Source organism: Rhea americana, unplaced genomic scaffold (genome assembly GCF_003343005.1).
Source record: "Rhea americana isolate MKP2758 unplaced genomic scaffold, rheAme1 scaffold_23, whole genome shotgun sequence".
Classification (NCBI taxonomy): domain Eukaryota; kingdom Metazoa; phylum Chordata; class Aves; order Rheiformes; family Rheidae; genus Rhea; species Rhea americana.
The window spans coordinates 7,118,029-7,141,036 of NW_028186346.1; the positions used below are offsets into that span (position 1 = coordinate 7,118,029).

Sequence of the window (23,008 nt, forward strand, 5' to 3'; positions counted from 1 at the left end):
ACTTTTCAGGAAAACATTTACAGATGCTAGATTTATTATAGGATAATAAGCTCTTGAAGATTAAGTGACAATGACTAATGATTTTCTTTGACTATCCTGAACAGTAGGAATTATATACAACTTTTTGAGGATTATGATGCCCTTGTTTGATTAGGCAATGATTTACTAATCTCCTGAGCCATTAATTTTATGAATCACATACAATCAGACATGCTTCAACTACTTATGAGTGTCAGAAATTTATGCCATGTACTTCCTATCTCACTCACTTATGCCTCCAACTTTTTGCTCGCTCCTACATCATCCACAATTCTCTATCCACAGTTTTTACCTTTCCATTCAATAGTCTCATTCCTATAATTATCCACCCATTCTGTAAGGAATATTACACTAAACAGTCACTGAGAAAGATGAAAAAGAAAAAAAAAACTCTCAGAAKAGGAGGTGAAAACCAAGAGACTGCTCTTCCATAAGGAATTCTTTGTAACTGTGGTACCAATATGCCCTCTACTTCTTTATCTCATATGCTTCTGTGCAGGGCCACAGCTTTAACAGAGGAGCAGTGTCCTCTTTTATTGCCTGGTCCATAGGTTGTAACTCCCAAACCCCTCCTGTCTGCAAAGGACATATAGCCCAGATCTTTCACCATCTCCACAGTCCCAAGCAAGTGTATAACTACTGAGGTACATGAAAAATGAGCATTTTTTTACTTTACTGTGCTGGCTGTGTACTACAGCAGGAAAAATTACCTAAGTTCTAATATATAAAGTCACGAAGAGGGTTGAGGGCGTAACCTCTGGAAGTGGTCTTGGTTGTAAATACCAATCTGACAAACAAACAATTTCATAATAGTTGATGGCGCAATTACAGAAAAGAACTAACATTCATTTTCATTCATAAGAACAAGGAACTACAGCTTAAGCAAATTTTCTTTGAAAAATACACTGTTTTGCTCCATAAGAAAGCTGCTCTGCTCTCTAACGATAGTAAAGTTTGATCTTTAGATGCCAAACATGACAAACACAAGTATTTTCATTTTAGTAAAGAATCAAATAAGTGGGGAATTAAGTCAGATAATAAACAACAATAGTGAGAAAAATAAGTGAAATATGTCCATTATTAATATTTGTAACTATTCATTTAAAAACAGACCTTCAGAAGTGTTTCTGCCTTTTTGTGAAAGGCCTTTTCCCTGACAAATGTCAACCAGTCTTCCTGCAAGTCATTTTGACAGTGTTATGTGAGCTTTGAAGTCATAATGACACAGTAGACTTCTAAGGTATCTCACTCACATATTTAGCAAGGTCCATTACATCCTGTCTGATCCTCTTCTTTACTTCTCCAAATAGCAACAGTCTTCAGAGTCTTACTTTCAACAGCAGCAGAGATAGAGCCATAGCTTCATTTTCCTCTTACAGACCATTTCTCATTAGCATGTGGAGCATTACCAAAATATGGCAAACTCATTATCAGACAAGAAATTGTTCTTCTCACTGTATTCAGTACGTGTAAACAGGAGGAGAGATGTAGCTAGAGGATAAAGGAAGGGATGGGATATGCAGCAGCAAAAGTACATCTACATTCTCTTTTACTTCATTTGGCACACACTGATGAAACTTAAGATGGTTTTCCCTGTGGTAATCCAAATAGACATATAAGACCAGAATGAGAGAAAGATCTCATTTGTAACTAATTTGTAAACTAATTTGTAGACTGATTTGTTAAAAGCATGTGTGAGCAGCATAAGTGTTTCACGTAACAAAATGTTTGGTTCCAAGGCCATACACATAACTCTACATACAATATGGATATTTCAATAGTGCACAGGTGGGTTCAGCAGCAGAATCTCAGCAAAGAGCTAGACCAAAAATGCTGCTTTCTGCAGCGGTCTCAAAACAGTTGAGGTTGGAAGGGACCTTCAAAGATCATCTACTCCAATCTACCTGCTCAAGGAGGGTCACCTACAGCACATGGCCCAGGACCTTGTCCGGATAGCTTCTATGTATCTCCGATTGTGAAGACTCCACAACCTCTCTGGGCAACTTGTTCCAGTGCTTTGTCACCCTCACAGCAGAACAGTCTTGCCTTATGTTCAGATAGATCTTCCTGCATTTCAACTTGTGCCCATTGCCTCTTGKCCTGTCACTGGGCACCACTGAGAAGAACCTGGCCCTGTTTTCTTTACACCTTCCCTTCAGATACTTTAAACACATTGATAAGATCCCCCTCTGGATTTCTCTTTTCCAGACTGAGCAGTCCCAGCTCTCTCAGCCTTTCCACACATTGAGAGATGCTCCAGTCCCTTAATCATCTCAGTGGTCCTTCGCTGGACTCTCTCCAGTAGCTCCATGTCTCTCTTGTATTGGGGATCCCAGAACTGGACACAGTACCACAGGTATTTCACATTTCTACTTGCATTTGGTGTTTTACAATTTATGTAGATGCTAAGGTCCTGACCAAGAGGCAGTAAGATGTTGAATCTGATCTAACCACTTGTCTTCACTGCCCTAAGTTAAACACTGCTTTCCAGTGATCAGCAGCTTATGGTGGAATAAAAGCAACTCAATGATCTGATGGAAGAAATTGAGTTAGTTTTAGCAGGTTAATCTGCTGAATCATATGCTGATCCCACTTGCTCTGTAGCCACAGAGGAGGAGGAATGCAAGGGCATAGAGGAAGACAATGAACTTTCCTATCTATCAGTCAGGTTGCACTGAATATAATGAGAAATGGCATGTTTATACACAACGTCTATTTTCAGCCAGACTACCCTTTCACACCACAAGCAAAAATTCTGAGGCTAAGACCTTTTTTAGCAGAAGCATAGAAATGATACACGTCCTCCCAGATCAATGGCCTTACGAAAGCTTGATATATTTCTTTAAAATCTCTACTGATTTATATGAGACAGTTGCATACTTGAACTTCTGAAGTTCGAAAATCAGTGTGATATCTGTTAGCACAGAAGGTATTACAACTATTGGCAGTTCATGACACTAGTATTCTATAATAAGAACTTTACAAATATTTTTAATTACATTACATTTTTTAAAATCAATGAATTTTAGAGATACTGATTGTAAAGAGATAATGTGACATGCAAATAGCAAGGCTATTACAAATGCACTGTCACAGAGACATAGGATATTCAAAGACGTTGGTACTGAGAGAAAGATGATGAAATGGACGCATARGATTTTCAAGAACTGTTGTAACAAGTACACAAATACTCAACTATCATTCAACATTCCACACATTTTTAGATCAGTTACTATGTTTTCTGCTGAAAGTAAGGATAGAAAGATAAAAGTCAAAGCAAGTCCTCTTCATCCATCCAGTACATGTTCTTATCTGTCTGAGAACACAGTCTAGTCTGACTCAGTCTCAGTTATGACTTCTGACAGGGCTTGAAATAGTCTGGCTTCAGAATTGGAGTCCACTGATCCTTGATTCAAGAGTTATCATCATTCCATGACACAAGCTGTAACACAAGCTGTATGTAGATCTGTGGTACTGTGGTCCTATCCTGCCTCTGCTACGTGGCAACTGGATGATTTTAATAAACTGTTCATGCGTTAAGACTATTAATGGTTTCCTTTATAATGCTTCTTATCATGCTATTTTATAACAGACAGTATCAGCCACCTCTTAAGACCTATCCTAGTCCCTGAGAGGAAAAAATACTATGAGCAGTGAATTTAAACTTTGAAGAACTGCAGAAACCTGTGACCTCTAGTTCTGATTAGAACGCAAGTCCCACCCCCTCAAATAAAAGTAATATCTAGAAGATATTGCTAGTCTTACTTCAAGAAGATGCTCTTGGACAAGGAAACATGAATGAATAGTTCAATAAGTCCACACAAACAAGCCAAAAGCCCTATTAGAAAAAAAAATATTCATGAGCTAGAAAGAATGACTGCACATGAACACTGTTCTGTGTTGTTCACTGACTTGTTCTCCCTATTATTTAAAACATACAGATTCAATGGTCAAGTTGTGTGAGAACAGAGAATCTGCATATGTGTACTTATTATGATTTTTTAATGCTCTTTCATGCCAGTCCACTTCAAAACAAAACCCTTATTTTTATTGCAGAAAGAGCACTAATAAAGTGACTTCTTGTAGAAACCAGTGACAAAATTTCTATGATTTTGATGGATCAGATCCAAAATTGCTGCTAAGTACAATACTCCAAATTTATTTCAGATGCATTTAAAATGTATATCTACACCCAGGCAGAAGGGATGCTGCTTGTTATTTCAGCTTGCAATTTTTTCTGGGCAACAGGAAATATGAAAGAAAGCATAGTGAAATATTCTGTTTTACATAGTTTGTGCTTTTCTCTTGTGATGGTCAAAGCATATTCTCTTGTAAATTCGGTGAAAACCATTAGAAATTTACATCAAAAAAATTATTAATGCTGAAATAACTGGCCTGCAAACATAATGGCATCATCAATGGGAAGATCTTCCCCATCCTATGCCAAAAAGAGGGAGAGGGAGTTTATACCCTTTTACCCTGCTTCCCACCTGGTGTTAAGCAATAACATTTAAGTTGCCTTATACAGTACGAATAACAGTAGGGAAAAGGGAAAAGTAAAGGAAAAAATACAATGAAGTGTGTCCTAGTTACATAAAAACATAAAGAAAATAGTTTCTCAGTGATGGACCAGTATATAGTATATGATATGATATGATATATATATATATATATATATGTATGTATGTATATGTATATATATATGATGGACCAGTATATTCAGAAAGGAGGTTTGCAAATCTAGGGTAAATTCACATAACTTTTCAAAATTTCAGCCTCAGGAAGAGAGTTGCTCATTCTAATATCCTTTTCAAACAATACTAAAGCTCCCCAATTTGCTATGGCCTTTTCATATAAAGGTATCTTTTTCTTTGTAAGATATTTGATAGAGCTTTTTATATATTTTGAATCAGTTAAAAGTAAAAAAATGTCTATTCAGGCTGAAGCACAGCTGAAAGTGTTTGAAATTTCTAATGTCAGTCCAAATGTGATTTATGTATAATGAATGAGGAGAGAAAGGACAACTAGATGAAAACCACTGTTTTAATCTCTATTTGCATCTAATTTTAGCAGTCCTAAAACTGAACTGTATTACCATTCAAGGAAAAAACTGCAAAGAGCTCCTAAAAGAACTATTTTATTCCATGAAAGATCAAGATAAACACTGCTGATCTATGGATGCATTTTGCTGAGTTAAGATGACTTGCACTTCATTGGTGGCTTCACATGCAATGCTGACTGTGTAAAAATATCTCATCATTGAGTTCATTCTCAATATTCTCTACTATGAATTAAAAGAAATGTCAGAGACTTTCATTAAGCAGTTATACCAAGATTTACGTTGCATTAGATATAGCTATAAACACAGCAAGAACATATGATTTATTACTTATCATGGATAATACATGAAATGTAGCACATCAGCAGGGTTGTCTTTAAACCTGTATACAGAGATCTTTAAAATAAATTACGGACCTAAATACTCAGCGAGTACTGAGGTTAACCACAGAGTGAGCACTTTTTATTTCCACAGTTAAGCAGAAAGAGAGGAATACAGACACTGTTATATATGTACAAACTGAGCTGGCTAGAAACATGTTCTTGACTCAAAAGTTTGGCATTAGTGAATAAATAGGTAGCCAGTATTAACTGTTTCATCTTGTACATTTTTTTTTGTAATTATTGGAAGTTTAATATTCAGGTTCAAACTTTTGCAATAGATCCTTTTCAATTTTGAATATTTGCTAGTATCAGCTTATTACTAATGACTGATTCATACACAGGACTCCTTGCAAAGACTCTGGCTTAATGTAAGTCAAATACATTTATGAGGCTTTATTGCCTAAAACACAATGCAAATACAAGTTGTGAGCTATTATGAGTAAAAAATATTATTTCCTTTATAAGAAACTATAGCTGAGAACAATTCTGAGAAAAAGTTACTTATGGTAGGTAAGTTTAAAAAATAAAAAGCAAAAACTCAATATTGTGCATTAAGGAAAAAAGAAACTAGCTAAACATTTTTAGGAAAGTTAAAAATGAAATAATGTGCTCGCATATACAGAAGATCTGTTTCACTTAACATGCTGGAAACAAATATGGCAGAAAATAAAAGTTTCCTGGAACTTAAAAGCAAATAAAGTCCTAAAAAGCAGGAAGAAAAAACTGCATGTTCTTTACAAAAGATAGTCTGCAAGTGCATTCAGTCATCACCGAACACCACTTCACTCCCATAATAGTGACTTGCAAAATAATTATACTAGCCCAAACCTGCTCTTAATACGGTAAGGTAGTCTACAGAATCAGAAATAGGAGAAGGAGAATTAAAATTMATTTCTTTGGGAGGAGAGATCAGAAACAAAATGTATCATTTCCTAAAGAACTTTATTAACAAGGCCACTGTTTCACTGAAAGGCATTATTTGAAACATCAAGACAGAGCCATGATAAACATCTTACGGTATTCTGTCTGGTGTGTTTTCTATGTCATAATCCTTTGCTAGACATTCTTTAAATTTGTGAACCAGATTGATCCAGCCTTGACAAAAGACACTTGTTTTCCATAAGAATTAAGCTTATGGCAAATTGAAACTTAAAAACAAATTCATTTTGAATTATGAATTATCAAAAAGTGTTCATTTCAAAAAAAAAAAAAAAAAAAAGTTTCCATCATGTTGCTCAGACTTTTACAGTCTTCTTGATACTTGATATAAACAAAGTCAGTGCTTGGTTGAGACTAAGCACAGGAGAAGCAATATAAAGGAATATTCTGAAGGAAGTTATAATTATCCTGGTTGTAATAATTCTCATTAACAGGAAAAAACAAGACATTGCTGTGGCTCAGATACCTTCAAAACTGGCAGTTCTAATGGCTATTGTATTGTTAAAGCTGCTGCTACAATGCCAGGCACACACTTACATACAAAGAGCACTATGATTTTATATTTAAGTCCAAAGAAATAAGAACTTTTTCCTGTTCAGCTATAAAACCTCCTTGTTCTTAAGCTATATGCTTGCAGTTGAGTTCATTTAAAAAAATAAATTGTTGGACAGAAGTCATGCATAGCTGGCTGTAGTTCACAGTTTTGAAAAGAAATTTCCAAATAAATCCTTCCACTCCTCAATCACATAAACCAGAACCTTGCTTCACTAGCAAATGCTACTGTATTTATTACTCCAACATTCAACCTCTCCACCTAGGCCAAAGCTTTCAAAGCCAGGCCCTTAGCTCCAGGGGCAATGCTTTTAAGATTTAATCCTCCCCATTACTTGCACAAAGGCTGCTAATCTCCATTTTTGGAAGGCCAAAACAAATTCCATGTCTAAAGTTACAATGTTAGGCTCATTGTAAGACTGCAAAAATTCCTGAGCTGTTTTCTGTCTCTTGTTCGCATACTATCTTCCCAATGCTTGTTATGATTAAAAAAATACATATATTGATAGCAGCTTAGACATAATTTCTAAAATAAACTCATGTTTTGAAAAAAAAGATAAAGGATGGTAAAATATGTGTATTGGAATAAAATTTGAGGAAGATAGCCATAATACCTGGTATTGAAAGAAAAGGTTGTCTGTCTAAATTGGCCCAAAAATAAGAAGTAAAAATACTATTTGAAAAAAAAAAATGAGTGAAAATAGTTCAAAAAAAAAAAAAAAATTRAAAACTGTTCTTTAAAGAAATATCTCCTCACTCTTCATTGTCTGTCTATTGTACCCCGATGCTAATGCTTGAGAACTGGAGAAGGTGTGTGGGGGGGGAGAAACAAATCAAAAGGGGGGAAAAAGGAAAAATTTATATTATACATGTGACAGTGGAATACATATGGTGAAAACTAAATTTAGATTGGCTGTGTCCTTAAACATAACCTACTAGTGTCTAACTGGGCATAAGCAAAGCTTAAACAATCCACTGGAAATACAGCAAAGATTTATAACACAATTATCAAGATTAGTGGAAGTGAAATGAATGGAAATTTTGTGTGTGTGTGTGTGTGTGTGTGTGTGTGCATGTGTGCATGTGTAGGGAAGGATGTAAGCACTTAAGCAAGCTCGGGAACCCTTTGATTTATGGGACACAGGATTCAACATGGTAGATTTTGCCAAGAACATCCCTAAGCTGTGACAAGCTGCTGGCAGAAAAACATTTCTAAAAAAAAGCTGCCTAGATGCTGAAAATTGCATAGAAATCTGAACCGACCTATTTTGGAGCCCAATGATTGATCTAGACACCTTGCCCCTGTTCTACCTCCTCCCTCTGTTTCTGATAAGACCAAAGTTCTGATATTTTTATATGATGAGCTTTCAACTTAAAAAAAAAAATAAAGCAAGCTTCTTCTATTTTCACTTGACTTTCCACAACTATGTCCCCACTTGCATCTGTAACCTGACAGACAACACAGGTGCTGAAGAGTCACAGTCTGGAAGACGACTGTAGAGGGAAAAGTTCCCAGAGACAGGGAATCTCAGAAATGCAGCATTACAAGAGATTAGATCCTGCCGGATGCAAATTCCTCTGTCAAGGAAAAGCTATTCCCCTCTATTCACTTGCTCCAATATTAGCTTATACTCCCTCAGCTGCTACCTTGCATCTGTCCACCGAAATGTGAGTCAAAATGTAAATTAAAGTAACCTATACAGTATTTGTCTGTATATCAAGTCAAGACAACCTGAGAATGAAAACCGTAGCCGCTTTACATCCAAAAAGCCTACCCACATAGTTTGTGTTCAGATCAATTCATGAGTGTTCAGAGGATTTTTCTAAAGTTGTTTAAAATGAAAAAAAAAAGACTAAATTCATACCCTTTCACAGTTTTCTTATGAGTTTCTGAAAAGTTTGCTAAGTTATGCCTGTTAGYGAAATATGTAGAGCCATCTGTGCTTATCATTCCTGTCAAGATCTGAGAGAGATTTTACCTGGACAAATGCCTGMGGTAAAGAAGTGGGGAAAGGAGAAATAAAGAAACACAAACAGAAATGGTAGCTAGACGATGTTGGTTCTCTCACCCCAATTGCTTTTTATTTAGATCCGTTCTGTCCCACAATGTGACAAACGGTTAAATTAAGGGAGGTAACAGTAATTGAAGTGTGAATGAATTGCTTCATTAGCGTTTTCAGTCTCCATTACAGAGTAAGGAGGTTTGACATAAAAATAAACCGTGTTTAGGGTACACTAGAAAGCCATTGTCATGTCTGAAGCATAATCTTGGAAACTAATACAAGTCAGCTGGAACACATTAGCAGTTTCTAGCTGTCAAAATAATACATTTAGAGAGGTACTTTCTCCAGCTACAGATTCAAAGATAAAAGTGCCACTTTACTGCTACAGTTCTGCAATTGGACCTATGTTACAGGTGAGGGCACTGTAAGCAAAAATAAAACCTTAGGATGGGATAAATGCAGATGCATTTAAAATGAAATATTTATAAAATGCATACCAAAAATATGCTCACGGAGATTTCAGAAAACRGTTACTGCCAAGCTGAAAAGCACTGAGTACTTGCTATCTAAATACCATTATTTAGAGAATAATTGAAGCTTTCCCTTAGAAAATTTATATTATATATCTTCATATTAGACATCTAAAGAAAATTGCCTCAGAATAAAATTAATATAAACAATCAAACAGGATTACATATGGAAACACAAATCCAATGCCCAGTGCCCARTGCACTTAAACTAGAGTACAATTTGAGATAAGAGTATACAGCAAGAGCAGTGAAAATCCTAGCTCAGACTTTTACCCTCTATGATTATTAAATTGCATTCTATAATAYTGTAAGAGACCTGATACTCTAAAGTATCTTTTTCTTTCCAAAGTAAATGCAACTGTAGAGCATTTCTGTACTTGTTTCCCCAACATAGAAATGTATATCACCTGCACTCACAACTATTTGAAGTTTAAAGTTTAAATTTGAAGTTTTTCTTCCACAAATTGCTATATTCTGATTTAAAACAAGAATTTAATACATACTTTTGTCTTATTTTTGTTTTATTCATTTGATATATTTTTCAAAATGACAGTTACATTGATTTACATAATTGCATAAGGTGTATCATTCCAACTCAAACAGCAGGAAAAAAGGCCATGTTTAGTCACTGATGTATGTAACGTGATTAAAAAAAAAAGTTAAAGAACATTCAGCACCATATCACTTCTCTGAAAGTTAGTGGAATAGTTTTTTTCTTTAACAGTTGGCTGAGAACATATTCCAAAATTTCAACAAGAAATGGATGAGGTCTCTATKTAAAGGTTTTGAATGGAGTTTAGACTCTGACTTCATAACAAAATTTTATAGTCTAAAATCTGTAATAACTGAAGCATTTATCTAGAATGAACAGAAAAAGCAGATGAACCATCTGCAAACTGGTATGAGACAATTGAAGACTGTAGGGTATGTTTATGCACAAGAGAAGCGCCCAGAGTCTTGTGTTTGGTTCTTCTGAGTAAAATCCTTAAAAATAAACAAACAAAAAATCTCCCAAGAATATGAAGGAGTGGAAAAACAAACAAACAAGCAAACAGAAWGCAATTACAGTSTCTAAGATTTTAAACYGAATGAGACCTCCAACAATCTGCAAATTTCATCTATTATGGTGTTACATCAAAAACAACTACATTGACTTCATGAAGCCATGCAAATGCAAAACTGCTGTAGTGGAGACAAACTTCATAYATGGACCACAACTGGAAATATTTGACTCTTAGTTACCAGAAGTCTGCTATGCTTCATGAAGCACTAGGTGTTAGGCCAAAATCCAAGCTGTTTAAATATTCTGCTGTTCTGTCTGTAGGCACRTATACTGAGCTATAAAATGCCTAAATATGAGGAACTTGATCCAATTTAAGGCTGTGCAATATGAATGGAAACAGTCAGGTTGGCAGAGGGATGGAAGCATAGCGGGACTGCTTGTGACATCTGGGATTTCAGGCTGATTTTTCCATGGATCCTTAGGCAGTCTACATTCAAAGGTTAGGAAACACAGTAGGTCAAAGTGACCTACCAATATGTTCCAAATGATACGGTAGGTGCCCAAGTGGTTTGCTGCATGCCTTCATTAGGCACAGCAACACCAAAAGACTTGTCTAACCCCAGGATGGTCCCCGGGACCCCAAGACAGGAAGCAAGGTTRCCTATAAAACACATGGAAAGAGTAAGAAATAGCACCAAGATGATGATGGAGCTGCCTAACCTCAGGACAGTGCAAGAAGACACTTGTCTTCAGGTGATCAAAAGTTCACCAAAGACCTCTTCAGAGATCCAAAACAGCTTTCTCTCCTCAAAGCAGGCAGCTCACACTTATTTTAGAAAGGTGATGGTCCTTTTTTAAATCAAATATTCTACGCTACCTCATCTTCCTGTCAGAGATGATTCATCTTCAGACTCCCACAAGGCCTCTCCAAAGTTCTATGTTTGAGAATCACTCCCAGTGGATTTGGGGCTCAGGTCTGCAGCTGGAATTAAAATGGTTTAAACTCTATCAYGCAGCTGACTGAGTTCAGTCTGGTTCCCCCTTTGTTTTAAGAGAAAGTGTCAGGTCCGTTCTGRACAGAAGCTTTCTCTGCAGGGATCCTCTATGTGAAGGCTTTGGGGCAGGAGGTGCGCCTGTCCTATGTCCCACTTGCACTTAGCCACCAGCTGGGTGCCAGGTTGCCTCACCTTCCCGTGCTTCTGGAGATGCACAGAAACAGAACTTGAGCTACCTGGGGTAAGAAAGAGGCACACACACAATTTAGGTCCCCTCAGTGTCAGATGAAAGCTGAGAAGGACTTCTCTGGGCTACAACTTTTACCTGGTTTCAAAGGAGATGTTATTCATTATAAAGTAGCTCTCTTTCTTTATATATTGCTCCCCAGTGAATTAGAATGCACTTCACTAATATTTTGAAAGTACAAGTGCATATAATAACTTGATAACATAAATAATATAAAACAATGAGTGAGGTAAACACAAATTTTCCATTGAATTAAGTGTAGCAAGGGTATCATCTCATGTTTCATATTTTAAGAGAAAGAGAATCTTACTTCCCTGCATTAATATTTTAAGTTAAACCTCTAACACTTGACAAGATCTTGATGGTATTAAGTGAAAGGTCTAAACAACTGCAGTTATAGTAGGGCTAGAAAAACAGAGCAATGCCTCATTTTTACAATAACAAACACTGTCCGGTAAGATATGAATTAAAATCAATTGCCTAAATTAAAAATATCTACACAAATGATTGCAGTGATATCTGCTAGTATTTTTGCTAGTAGTCTGAATTTCTAGGGAAAAAAAGAAAAAAAAAGAAATATAGGCCTACTGTCCTCTCAACCACCATCTTTCCTCTTCCTCCATCATCTCTTCTTGCTGCCACTCATGGAGCTAGGAACACAAAAGCTATTACTGGTACAAGTGTCCTGAAGATCATATATTTCTTAATGGCCTGAAATATATCCATATATTACAGATCACTTATTTTCAACTTTTCATCCACACATCCAYTTTTTTCATCAAACTTTTCATCAACTTTTCAACATCCAGTTTCAACTTTTCCTTACCCCCCAATTTTTTTAAAGGAATAATATTAGATAATGTAATCTGATCATAGCAATTTGTGATGGATGAAACTTTATTCTCATTGTAGACTACTTAAACGATGTATTTAACGCCAAACAGGTCACCTTTTGTCAGAGTAGAACTAAAGAAACTCCCTCTAAGTAAATTCACTTAGGAGAAGTATCAGACATTTGATGTCAAGCTCTGTGACAGGTAACTTATTTCATGAAGGACACGATACATTCACAGCAGAGAACCATCACGAACAGTTCAGGATTGCCAACAACACTCTGCCAAGGCMAGCTCCAACAGGAGGAGAACCTAAATGCAGAAGGATCACTCTGCCTCAGCCAAGAAACCACAAATTTGTGGAGATTACAAACATATAGATGGAAATAATTGGCATAAACTAATGCGCCATCGCACTGCTTATGATATGGATGCCTAAATACGCCAGGAAAGTGAACGCCTTTACATCAAAGCTTCATGCACGTTTGAATCAGCAGCAATTTTTACTTAATACCTGATTATATTCACTGTCATTGATCAGAAAAAAAAAWAATTGTCACGTTTTAACATGCATTTCCAACTCCCTCCCAATATTTTATTTGATTCAGTAAGACTTACTTTATTTAGTTTGTTCATGTTTTCAGGCTTGTATGACAAATAAAGTAGAATTAATGTAATCTCTTGCCACAAAGTTAGCTACACTTGCGTAAGAAAGTAATTTTTATAATAAAATCAAACCATTATGTTAGCAAGGCTAAAGATGCATAAGAAACTGAGCATTCGTGCAAATTAATGTCTGAAAAAATGACTGATTTTTAGGCCAAGACATATGTATGCTCACACATTTCTACATCATATAAAGGCAAGTAGTAAATGCCTAAAGTAACAATGTGCCTAATTTATCATAATTTTAGCATATGTTGAAATAATTCATTTTTCTTGGTTCCTCTGGATTTTGCTCTTGCCTTGTCTGGGCATRTTTTCAAAATCTTTACTTTGGTCCATTTACAGAGCTACAGAGAGTAAAGTACTTACTATTGTAGAGAAGACAGATAAAAGCGTTAAGTAGTACCAAAATAATTAAGCATCAAATTTTGAAAGGCTGCATCGCAAGAAGTGATAGGAGTAATAAAAAAGTTGTACTTGTTTAACATTAAAAATCTGGATTACATATTTAGAAGGTATGCATGTGGGTGTACACTGCAAACAGACTACAGATTTTTTGTTTAGGACAACTCTGTACTATGATTATTAAATACTAACACAGTTATATCAGTCACTTACCACACCCTCTCAATATACAATGCTGATATGCCATAATGCAAGATGATTAGTAAATTTAACGCATRTAGATATTTAAAGAAGGCTAGAGGTAGCTTCTAAGAATATGTAATATAACAAATAAAATATTGGCAAGTATAGATTCTTTTGGACGAAACTTATTACATTAAAAGAAGGAGGAAAAGCTACATCTGAAAAGACCGTGAAAATTTTTCAGTTGGACTAAGTAAAAATTCCACTGAAATTTTCTTTGGGACTTTTGCACTGAAATTTGGGTTTCTTTTTAAAAAGCAATGCTGGTCTTAACAACTGATGTCAAACCTAAAATCTGCCTGAAGAACAGAACTAAGCATGGTGGTAAAACAATTTATGAAATGATGCATAAATAGCATGTGCAGTTTCCCTATGAGACTTGACAAAACATACTGGCTTCTATCCAGACATCAAAATGTAATTAAGTATGATTTGTTATGTATATTCATGGATTATTCACATCTGAATATTTTGGTTGCTTGAACTGCATTAGCATATTTGGCCTAGATCTGTAAAATATTTTAAGTGAAAAAGCAAATTAGAATGATAACTTTTTTTCCTGGAGGAAAGCAGTTGCTCTTTGTCTCCCCTTCTACAAATCCAGAGCACTTAATAGTTTGAGACACTGGATTAATGTTAGACCATTAATCTAAATATTTAAAATAGTAACAGATGGTGCCAATACAACACACYGTGTGTGATTCTGCAGTAAGGAAARAGCCCAGTTATGGCAGCAAAACCAATATTCCATATGTTCAGGTTGGTGACAAACACTTTAAAGAGAAAAAGGAACAGGAACAGAATTGCCACAATTCCTATATAAACTAATGAGTTATCAGAGCTGTTGAAGAATCACTCAGTGCCAAATCTCTATTTTTTCCCAGGCCTTTGCCAGGACACTATTTTCAAACACACAAAAAAGCACCCTGCTGAACCAACGCAAGCTGCAGTTCTCTCTCCTCTGTGCGCCCTGTAGCGATGAGAAATCTCTCACCTTCGAACTCCTGCCAGATTGGCTTTAACCTTTTCTGTGTTGGCTTAGGACTGTGTTTAAATAAGTGCTATCTAATGATTACTTCCAGGCAAAGAGGAAGGGAGACATATCCGGACTGCAGCACTCTCCCCCCGCACAGCTTTTGCCCCTCTTTCCCCAGGCCAGGGCTTATAAATGCGCTGCAAATTTCAGTATGGCTGAAACAACTTTGATAAAACGTTAGGAAAAATAGAGCAGTCTCCTCCAACCGTAAATATCTTTGGCCATGTGGCTATCTCCTCACTGCTGCTTCCCGTATTGAAATATGCTTGTTCTAACGTTCCCTTTTACCTCAAACTCCTCCCTCGTCTAACACTTTATTTTCCCCACTTATTGTGACTGCAAATACCAAATCTTAGGCCCTTTGATGCATCTGCATTTCCATGAAACTCTCTTTTTGTGTTGTAACTAACACAAGGGGATGCCAGTCTGCCTAAGGACRCTCAGGAGCTGCTATACCACCAACAGTAATTTCAGCATTTGTTATATCCTGCTATCGAAGTTTAAAGTGTTTAGAAATTCTATAGACCATTATGCGCTATTCAGTTATAGAGATATGCTAAAAGAATTTAGAAAGATCAGCAAGAAAGTATTTATTCTAGAATAAAAATAAATCCAGCTAATAAGGGTATTTAGGTACAAAGAAATGTACCTGGTCAGTGAGAGAGTGTTACAACAAAGTTTTAAGTAGAAAGGAGATGAAATGCATCCATTTCAGAAAGGAAAAATGAGCCAAAATCATTACTTTCTGCTTGATCTATCTAAATAATACAGTCTAATTTTATTTATTTATTTATAAGTATTTAGCATCCTGTAGCTATGGCAACAATTTGCAGTGCTGAATGCATCTTTGTTAATGTCCCCTTGCTATAGTAATGCTTCCATCACCATCTGGCAGCAGCAGTTTTCTTGCTCGAGTGAAAATTCTTCCAAAGTATAAAAATGAGRCCATTTATTTTTAGAGGGGTGACTGCCCTCACTCCTATTGACTTGCAGAGCCCCAGTCAGAACCTCTGCACCTTCAGTCATGTGATTTGGATGTCTTAATGAATGGGAAAGTCAGCAGTGTAAAAAATGATTGAATTAACCAGCTAATCAGCTCTCCTGCTGCCTTTGAAAGGTTAAGATTATTTTCCAAGCTTCCTCAAGGAGTAATGTTTTAAAAATCACAYATTCCACCTCATCTCCTCTGCATTAGCCTGCATGCACAAAATCCATTCCATCAAGCAGATGGCAAAAAGAATTCCATTATTAATAAGACAGGTTCCAAGAATATCACATGAGGACTGGGAAATCTTTGGTTTCCATGGTGAAGCATTTGACTCTGAAACTCTTAATAAACACACCTAACATTCCAAACTCAGGGGGTCAAATAGAGATAACRAAATCACAAGTATTAGGTCACATTAACAAGGTAAGAAGAACTCAGAATGACTGCAAAATACCAAATATGTACCGACAATAAACTAGGCTGGACAGATATAAAAGCAAGAGTCCTTTCAATCGTGGGCCTGTCTCCATTTTGACATTTTAGCAACTCTTCTGTTCTAAAACAGAAAATTCTGTATTTGCATCATGAGAATAAAAAAAAGCACTATTTTTCAGTTCAGAAATAAGACAAATGCTACTAAACATTTGAATACATTAAACTCCTCTGGTCACAGCCTTATTTTCTATACTCACTCATTAAAATTGATAGATAAATGATTTATTACTGGGTTAGATTTGTTTCTTCAAAGTTGCAGGAAAGACGGCCAAATAATCTTTCTGGGCTTGGGAGGAGGATAGGTAATTACTAAACAGATGACAGAGCTTACGATACATTTTATAAATATTTATTTATGCCTTCGCTATAAATGTACTGAGCAGTAGAGCAGACACAGACACGGAACCACTTTCTTCCACATCAGTCATCCAAGCATGTGTCACTACTGATTTCTTCCTTCCTAAGTCCTGAACATACGACCACAGAGCACTGTTCCAGTCTAGGCAGTGAACACACAAGCCAGGCTCCTTCATACGTAAAAATTTGCTTTCTATGTGTATAAATATATAGCTATGTCTCTTCTTCAAGGTGCTTTTTTTTTTTTTTCCTGAAAAGTAAAATCTTTTCAAAAAAAAGGAATTGACAGCTGCTTAGGCTGGCATTTGGAAACAACGGGGGGAGCAGCATGCACCTTGACAAGAAACACTGGTGGAAGGAATATATCGATGGTTGCAACGGGAGGGTCAAGAGATGGCTTTACTTTCAAATTCTAGGATGAATCTGTAGGGTTTCAGTACTTTGTAGAATATATATGTTTTAAACAGAGCATATTTAACACAAACATATCAGAAAGAATTGGGGTTTAGAGGAGGCAAAAGAGTTAGTTCCTCACAGTATCAAATGCATCAGATTTCTGAGTCAAGAGTTCCTGAAGTTACTTTACAGGAATCGACTAAATGTCTGGTTATCTCTAACGATTCAACATCTCTAAGACATGGGTTCTGACTTAACTTCCAAGTTAGCAAATTTACAAAACATACTTTCAGGAATACTAGCACAGGCTCCCCCTCTTTCACAAGGGACTGTTCTATACTTTGGCTTTATGCTTATTGCATGAATATACTACAAATTAATTAAATATGAGCTAAAATCCTTTTATGAAAGAAGTGAAGAGATGGCTCCCCACTAAATATCTAATTTTATTTTTTTAAAGGAGGTTATCATATGTAAGACACAACTTTGGAAATGTTGGATATAGGCTCTGAGAAAGACCATTATTATTATTGCATTTTCTGCCCAGAAAATACAATAATAGCATGCAATTCTTTAGAGAAAAAAGAACACTCCATGTGCTTCTATTTACTTTTTTATAAAGGTAAGGAAATTTAACTTTTATTGAGATCATTGATCTCCCTTTGTATTATAAACTGTTTCTAGTCATTTATTCCATATATATTACCCATATAGTAGAATTTTGAGGTCTTATAAAGCATATAGCTCCTTTCCTTGGAAGAAAACCTCACCTATTGTAAAAAGCAACATTTCTTTTTTCATTCTCTTTTATAGAGAAATTTAATAGAAAAGATTCAAAATACAGAAGAAACTCAATATATGAATTATCAAAATGTCACATGAACAAAAAAGGAGAACTCTCAAAGCCACAAATTTATTGGATAGAAATGTGAAAATTATTATTTTGCCTCCCCCAACCACCGTAATCTAAACAACTCTCTTCTCCTGTTCTAAAAACCCACAGTAACTCATGAACACATTTTCAGCTGTGGAAATATGTTGAGAAACTCCTGAACAAAATATTTTCTTCTGAAGATTTCATCAGTTCCATTCAATCACCTGGAAAAGGCTTTAAATGATGCAAGGTGCTCCCTCTCCAGGAATATTTGAATTCCTTCTATGTCTGGTTTGGCCACACAACGTATGCATTTCACATGCCTAATCATGATACCCTGCATTATTATCCTAAAACTAGAATATTCTGATGTGTTTTCTCTCTGCCTTACTCTGGCTTGCCCAGTTAACCACAGAGCCCAYGGAGGTGCCTGTTACAGGGTACGATGATACATGACTCAAGCACGTGCACCTGCTGCACGCTACTGACACACGTGCTGAATGTGTCATCTACCAGCTGACAAAAATCTGCAGTAACGACTTTTCCCTGATGTTCTGGCTTTTATTTGATCTTTATTGTGATTTTTTCCCTTGCCTTCCTGGAGGACATTAACTGCATGATGCTAAAATAGGCATCGAAGACTACTCGGATAGTGGGGAAGCATCAGCTTCTGGTGAGGCCGGTGTCTCTCTGCTAAGCCTGGACAGAGCTGGAAAAATTAGCTTACAGTAACCGCCTGTCGCAGTGAAGTGGGCAGGAGATGTGCTGAACCGGCACTCCGCTTCCCACTCATCCACAGCGGTGCTGTGGAAGTCAGACGTGGTTTATAAAAATCACTGGAGCAGTAACAGGAAGGAAGCAATGGCATGAAAACATGCTTCATTTCAGAGGGATCAGACTGGAATTAATTTCCTGGTATATTCTGTATGGCTTCCTCTCACCTGACCCWCAGGAAAGATGGTAATATTTTGGAAATTCTCCTTCCCCAGGAGGTAAATGCACAGGAAGGTCGCTGCTTCTCTCTAATGCCATTATTTCTAATGTCTAATGACATTATTTCATTTGAACACTGAGTCCATGACTAACAGTGATCTCTTTAGAGTACATTCAGAATACCACCGTAGTGCTTATCAACAGAAATTTCTCTTACTACTGCTAATGAGAATTATAAATACCTTAAAACAGGTAAAAGAAGTGAATGAGTATATTTAAAAAATTATTATAATAGTTACAGGCTAGAATATCAAAACCATAGGGCACCCAAAATGATGTTAAAGGCAACAATCATATTTACAGTGCAATAAACATAACATATTCTGCATAGACCAGGAAAACTATGAACTATGTTTTAAGAGAAAGCCAGCCAAAAGTTTACCCTGGCTGCAAAATAAATATGCATGGACAAGGAACCCCTGTTAACTGAATTTGTTACATCTGAAGAGCAGTTTTCAAGTTCTGAGACCATTTAAATCATGTCACCTTTCTCATTTACATTTTGGAAATTCAATAGGACTGAAATACCAAAATGCTATTTCTTTTTAAACGTATTAGACTTCTCACTCTAAATATCCATTCTCAAAATCTACCCTACTGTATTCTTAAGTGCTGTCTTTCATTATTTGTAATACTAAAAAAAAAAAATCTAGCAAATGGCAGAAAACACACCCACATATCTGATTCTAAATATCTACTTATGTCCATAGGAAAGTTTTGCTTAAAAAGAATGCTGTATTCTTTATTCTTAGCAAATTGCCATATCTMATCCATCACATGTTACAGGTGTTGTTGCAAATTTTATTTGAAGGAAATATAGTTAATACAACACAAGCATGTTGCAAAACAGATTTTACATTCACGGTCCAGTCGATTCATACATCTTCATGAACTCCCCTTTGCTGCACCCACCATTGGAAAAAGCACACCATAAACGTCCCAGAAGCAATGTAAGAGGTGTTGTCAAATCCCATAAAATCCCACAAAATACTTTTTATTCYCATATAAAACCTGACAATGGCTAAGGTGCTGGACAACTGTTTTTTATCATGGAGATTGACATTCCACATGTTTCTGTGAACTCTGTTGCTTTTGGAGGTATGTAACCTGTCAGCTCTTAGCTGTAGTAGGTTGCTTTCTTTTTCTTTTTTTATTTTCAAGATAGATAATAGGATCTTTGTTGCTAAGCAGGATTTATAARTGACACAATACTGCCAGGGGCCCCCCAGGAGTCCTGAAATTTCACTATTCCTCTCCATTATAACTAGTGTAAAAATCAGTATTCCACAGCCATTCACACTACAATACTACATCTTCAACACTGAGACAAAGAAAATATGTACCACTATAACCTGGAGGTGGATGCCACTCCACTGCAGGCCAAGAATTCGTCTTGAAATCAAGATGGACAACCCTGTCCAGCTATCGCTTCCTTAGGTGTTGTGACGGTTGCTCAGACACATTACGATCACATAAAGAAAAACAAAAACAAAGCAAGAATATCCCTCTAGTTAAAGTAAAACTGAAGACTAAATGTCTAATAATTATCTCTCTCTTGGAACYTGAAAAGCACAATTTTTCTTGACATCTTAGTAGCCCATGCATTTTCTTTCAGACAGTTCTATTCAGTATTAGAGTGCCATGTCTACACAACAAAGTCATCATGAAAATTAATGGTAATGTTTTGAACTTCAGAATAAAAGCAATTAATTTTACTCCAAAGGCCACCAGGAAAGAACTTACAAAGCTTCTACATCTTAGTTAGCTCTCTATTGTCTTACTTCATATTCTTCCACAACAAGGAGTTATTATCTAAATAAAATACAGTTTGTTCTATGTTGACAATGTGAATTTAGGTCTTCCACTAGTCTGGGAAGAATCACTCCACTGAAAGGCTAATCTTCCTGTTAAATGGACCAGGCACAGAGAGGTCATCAAAGTAAATATATTTCTAGTTTCACAGTAGGAGGAAAATAATTATCCTGACTGTAGGGATCATGTGTCAGTCCATAAACGACAATATCTTGAGGATTATCATAATCCAATACAGCCAGATCTTCTAACAGAAAAAGGATTCTATTTTATTATCAGACAGACAAAGTTTATTTTATCTTTGCATTTATGCTCTTGACACACAACCTATGTAGAACAGATAACATACAGGATCTGATCCCTAATGTGACAGTATCAAATGGAGTGTGGATTCATTATCTGTTGAGGATTTGCTGGGTTTTGTTCTTGCTTTTAACTGTAATACGCAGACTTTTCTGATCATCATGGCAAATACAAATACAGCTTTGCTTTCATAATTACCACAGCTATTCAGAACTTGAAAATATGACTTGTTTGTTGCTGTAGGCATACCATCCAGATCTTAAGGGTGTCATAGAAACTAAGAATGATTCACGGGCATGTTCCTGCTAAGTCAATAGTGAACTAATAACTGAGAACAACACTAAGAAAAACTGTTCCAATCAAGACAGTATATTTTTGAAAACAAGTGTTTGACACATCACTTGCCTTTCTGTATTCCGCTTGATAACAGACCTCAGTAAAACACTTTTTCCCTTAATCTTTGTGCCTCAGCTACTATGCTTTATATATCTGTCTTATAAACACTGCCAATTTATACCCTTTTAGCCAGAGGGCAAAACTGTGATCCCCGTGACAAGAAAAAAAAGACAGACAACATCTTTTGAATAACTTCTGTGCCTTTGAGTGAAATGTCTATTTGAACACTACACASACAGTATTATTTAAACTACTTTCCTACCCTTAAAAGTAATAAAAGTCCTCTGTTTAGCAGCAATTTTCCTCTTCATTTTATAAGAAAAACTCTTCTTATGCAAGGCTGGGTACCTTCTCCCCATGTCATTCAAACTAATCAAGATTATGCAATTAGAATTTAAGTTTACAATATTTTTGATGAAATTTGACCCACAAGATGAGCCAGTGTTCTATYAGCCCTACAGTATTAGCTTTTCAAAAAGGTAGCACGCTATATTATCTATTATAGTAGACTCTTTTTTTAATAGAAAGATGATTATCCTCTCCCCATCACTGTTTTCTTCAAAATCCCACATACGATAGCACAAAAATATTTAAAAGCTAGAGGATGACAAGAGGACTTCAGATTTGGTAATGGAATATAAAACCTGCTCAGTTTAAGCTCAGTCACATTATGGTCAAGAGTGACTGCAATCCGACCTGGTAGCTTTGCTTCATAGGTCATATTTCATCTGCAATTTCCTCAGCTCAGAATTTCCTCAGTCAATTAACTCACAAAACACTGGGAAGATGTGTTTTTATAAAAGGCAGCAAATAGCAGTATAAGACATCAATATGATGATAATGTGATTATCAGTCATAATATGGTTGAGCACATTCTGTGTTAAGACCAGTGAGTAGGGAGAGACAAAGGAGAAAGGGAAAATTACATACCACTATTTGTGTTTGTTGTTGTCCTCCCTCTTCTTCCATCCTACAAAACAAGATCCCATACAGCAAGTGTTATCTACCTACTAGAAAGCAGGAGGCAAAAAGACTGTCAATCACAGGAGGTATTACATACAGTAAATTCCACCCTTTCTCCCCCTTGTAGTCATTCAAAACAAAAAAAAAAGAAAGAATAAACTTGGTAGAATTAGAAACTACGCTATTCTGCAGAAAGCCAGTATTAATGTAAAAAGGGGAAGGAGAGAGGAAGGTAGGATGGGAGAAAACAAGATTATGACAAACACAATTACKAGTACGTAATTTTACACTTCTGTATATCCTGTCTTCTCCCATCCTACAAAACAAGATTCCATACAACAAGCAGAAGTGCTAAGAAATGAAGTAAGAAAATAGGCTTCCCTTAACTGGCAGCCTGAGGAACTCTTCAACTAAAATCATCCAGATAAAGTAGTATGTCTTGCCGATAACAACAGTGACAAGAAATGTATGAARGATAAAATCTCAGGTTTGTATATA

The 23,008-nt window shown here is 36.1% G+C and overlaps 1 protein-coding gene across 3 annotated transcripts in view; it reads right to left on the minus strand.

Annotated features, from left to right (window-relative positions):
• The window catches only part of FGF14 (fibroblast growth factor 14), a 243,346-nt gene that overhangs the window by 155,466 nt on the left and 64,872 nt on the right, over positions 1 to 23,008 (minus strand). For 2 of the 3 annotated variants that reach the window (XM_085306010.1, XM_085306008.1), the window contains exon 2: positions 22,478 to 22,517. The exons of the other annotated variant lie outside the window; for it this stretch is intronic. In XM_085306010.1, the coding sequence (XP_085162136.1) occupies positions 22,478 to 22,517 (40 nt within the window). The remainder of the gene's footprint in view (positions 1 to 22,477; positions 22,518 to 23,008) is intronic. 3 annotated transcript variants of the gene reach the window in all.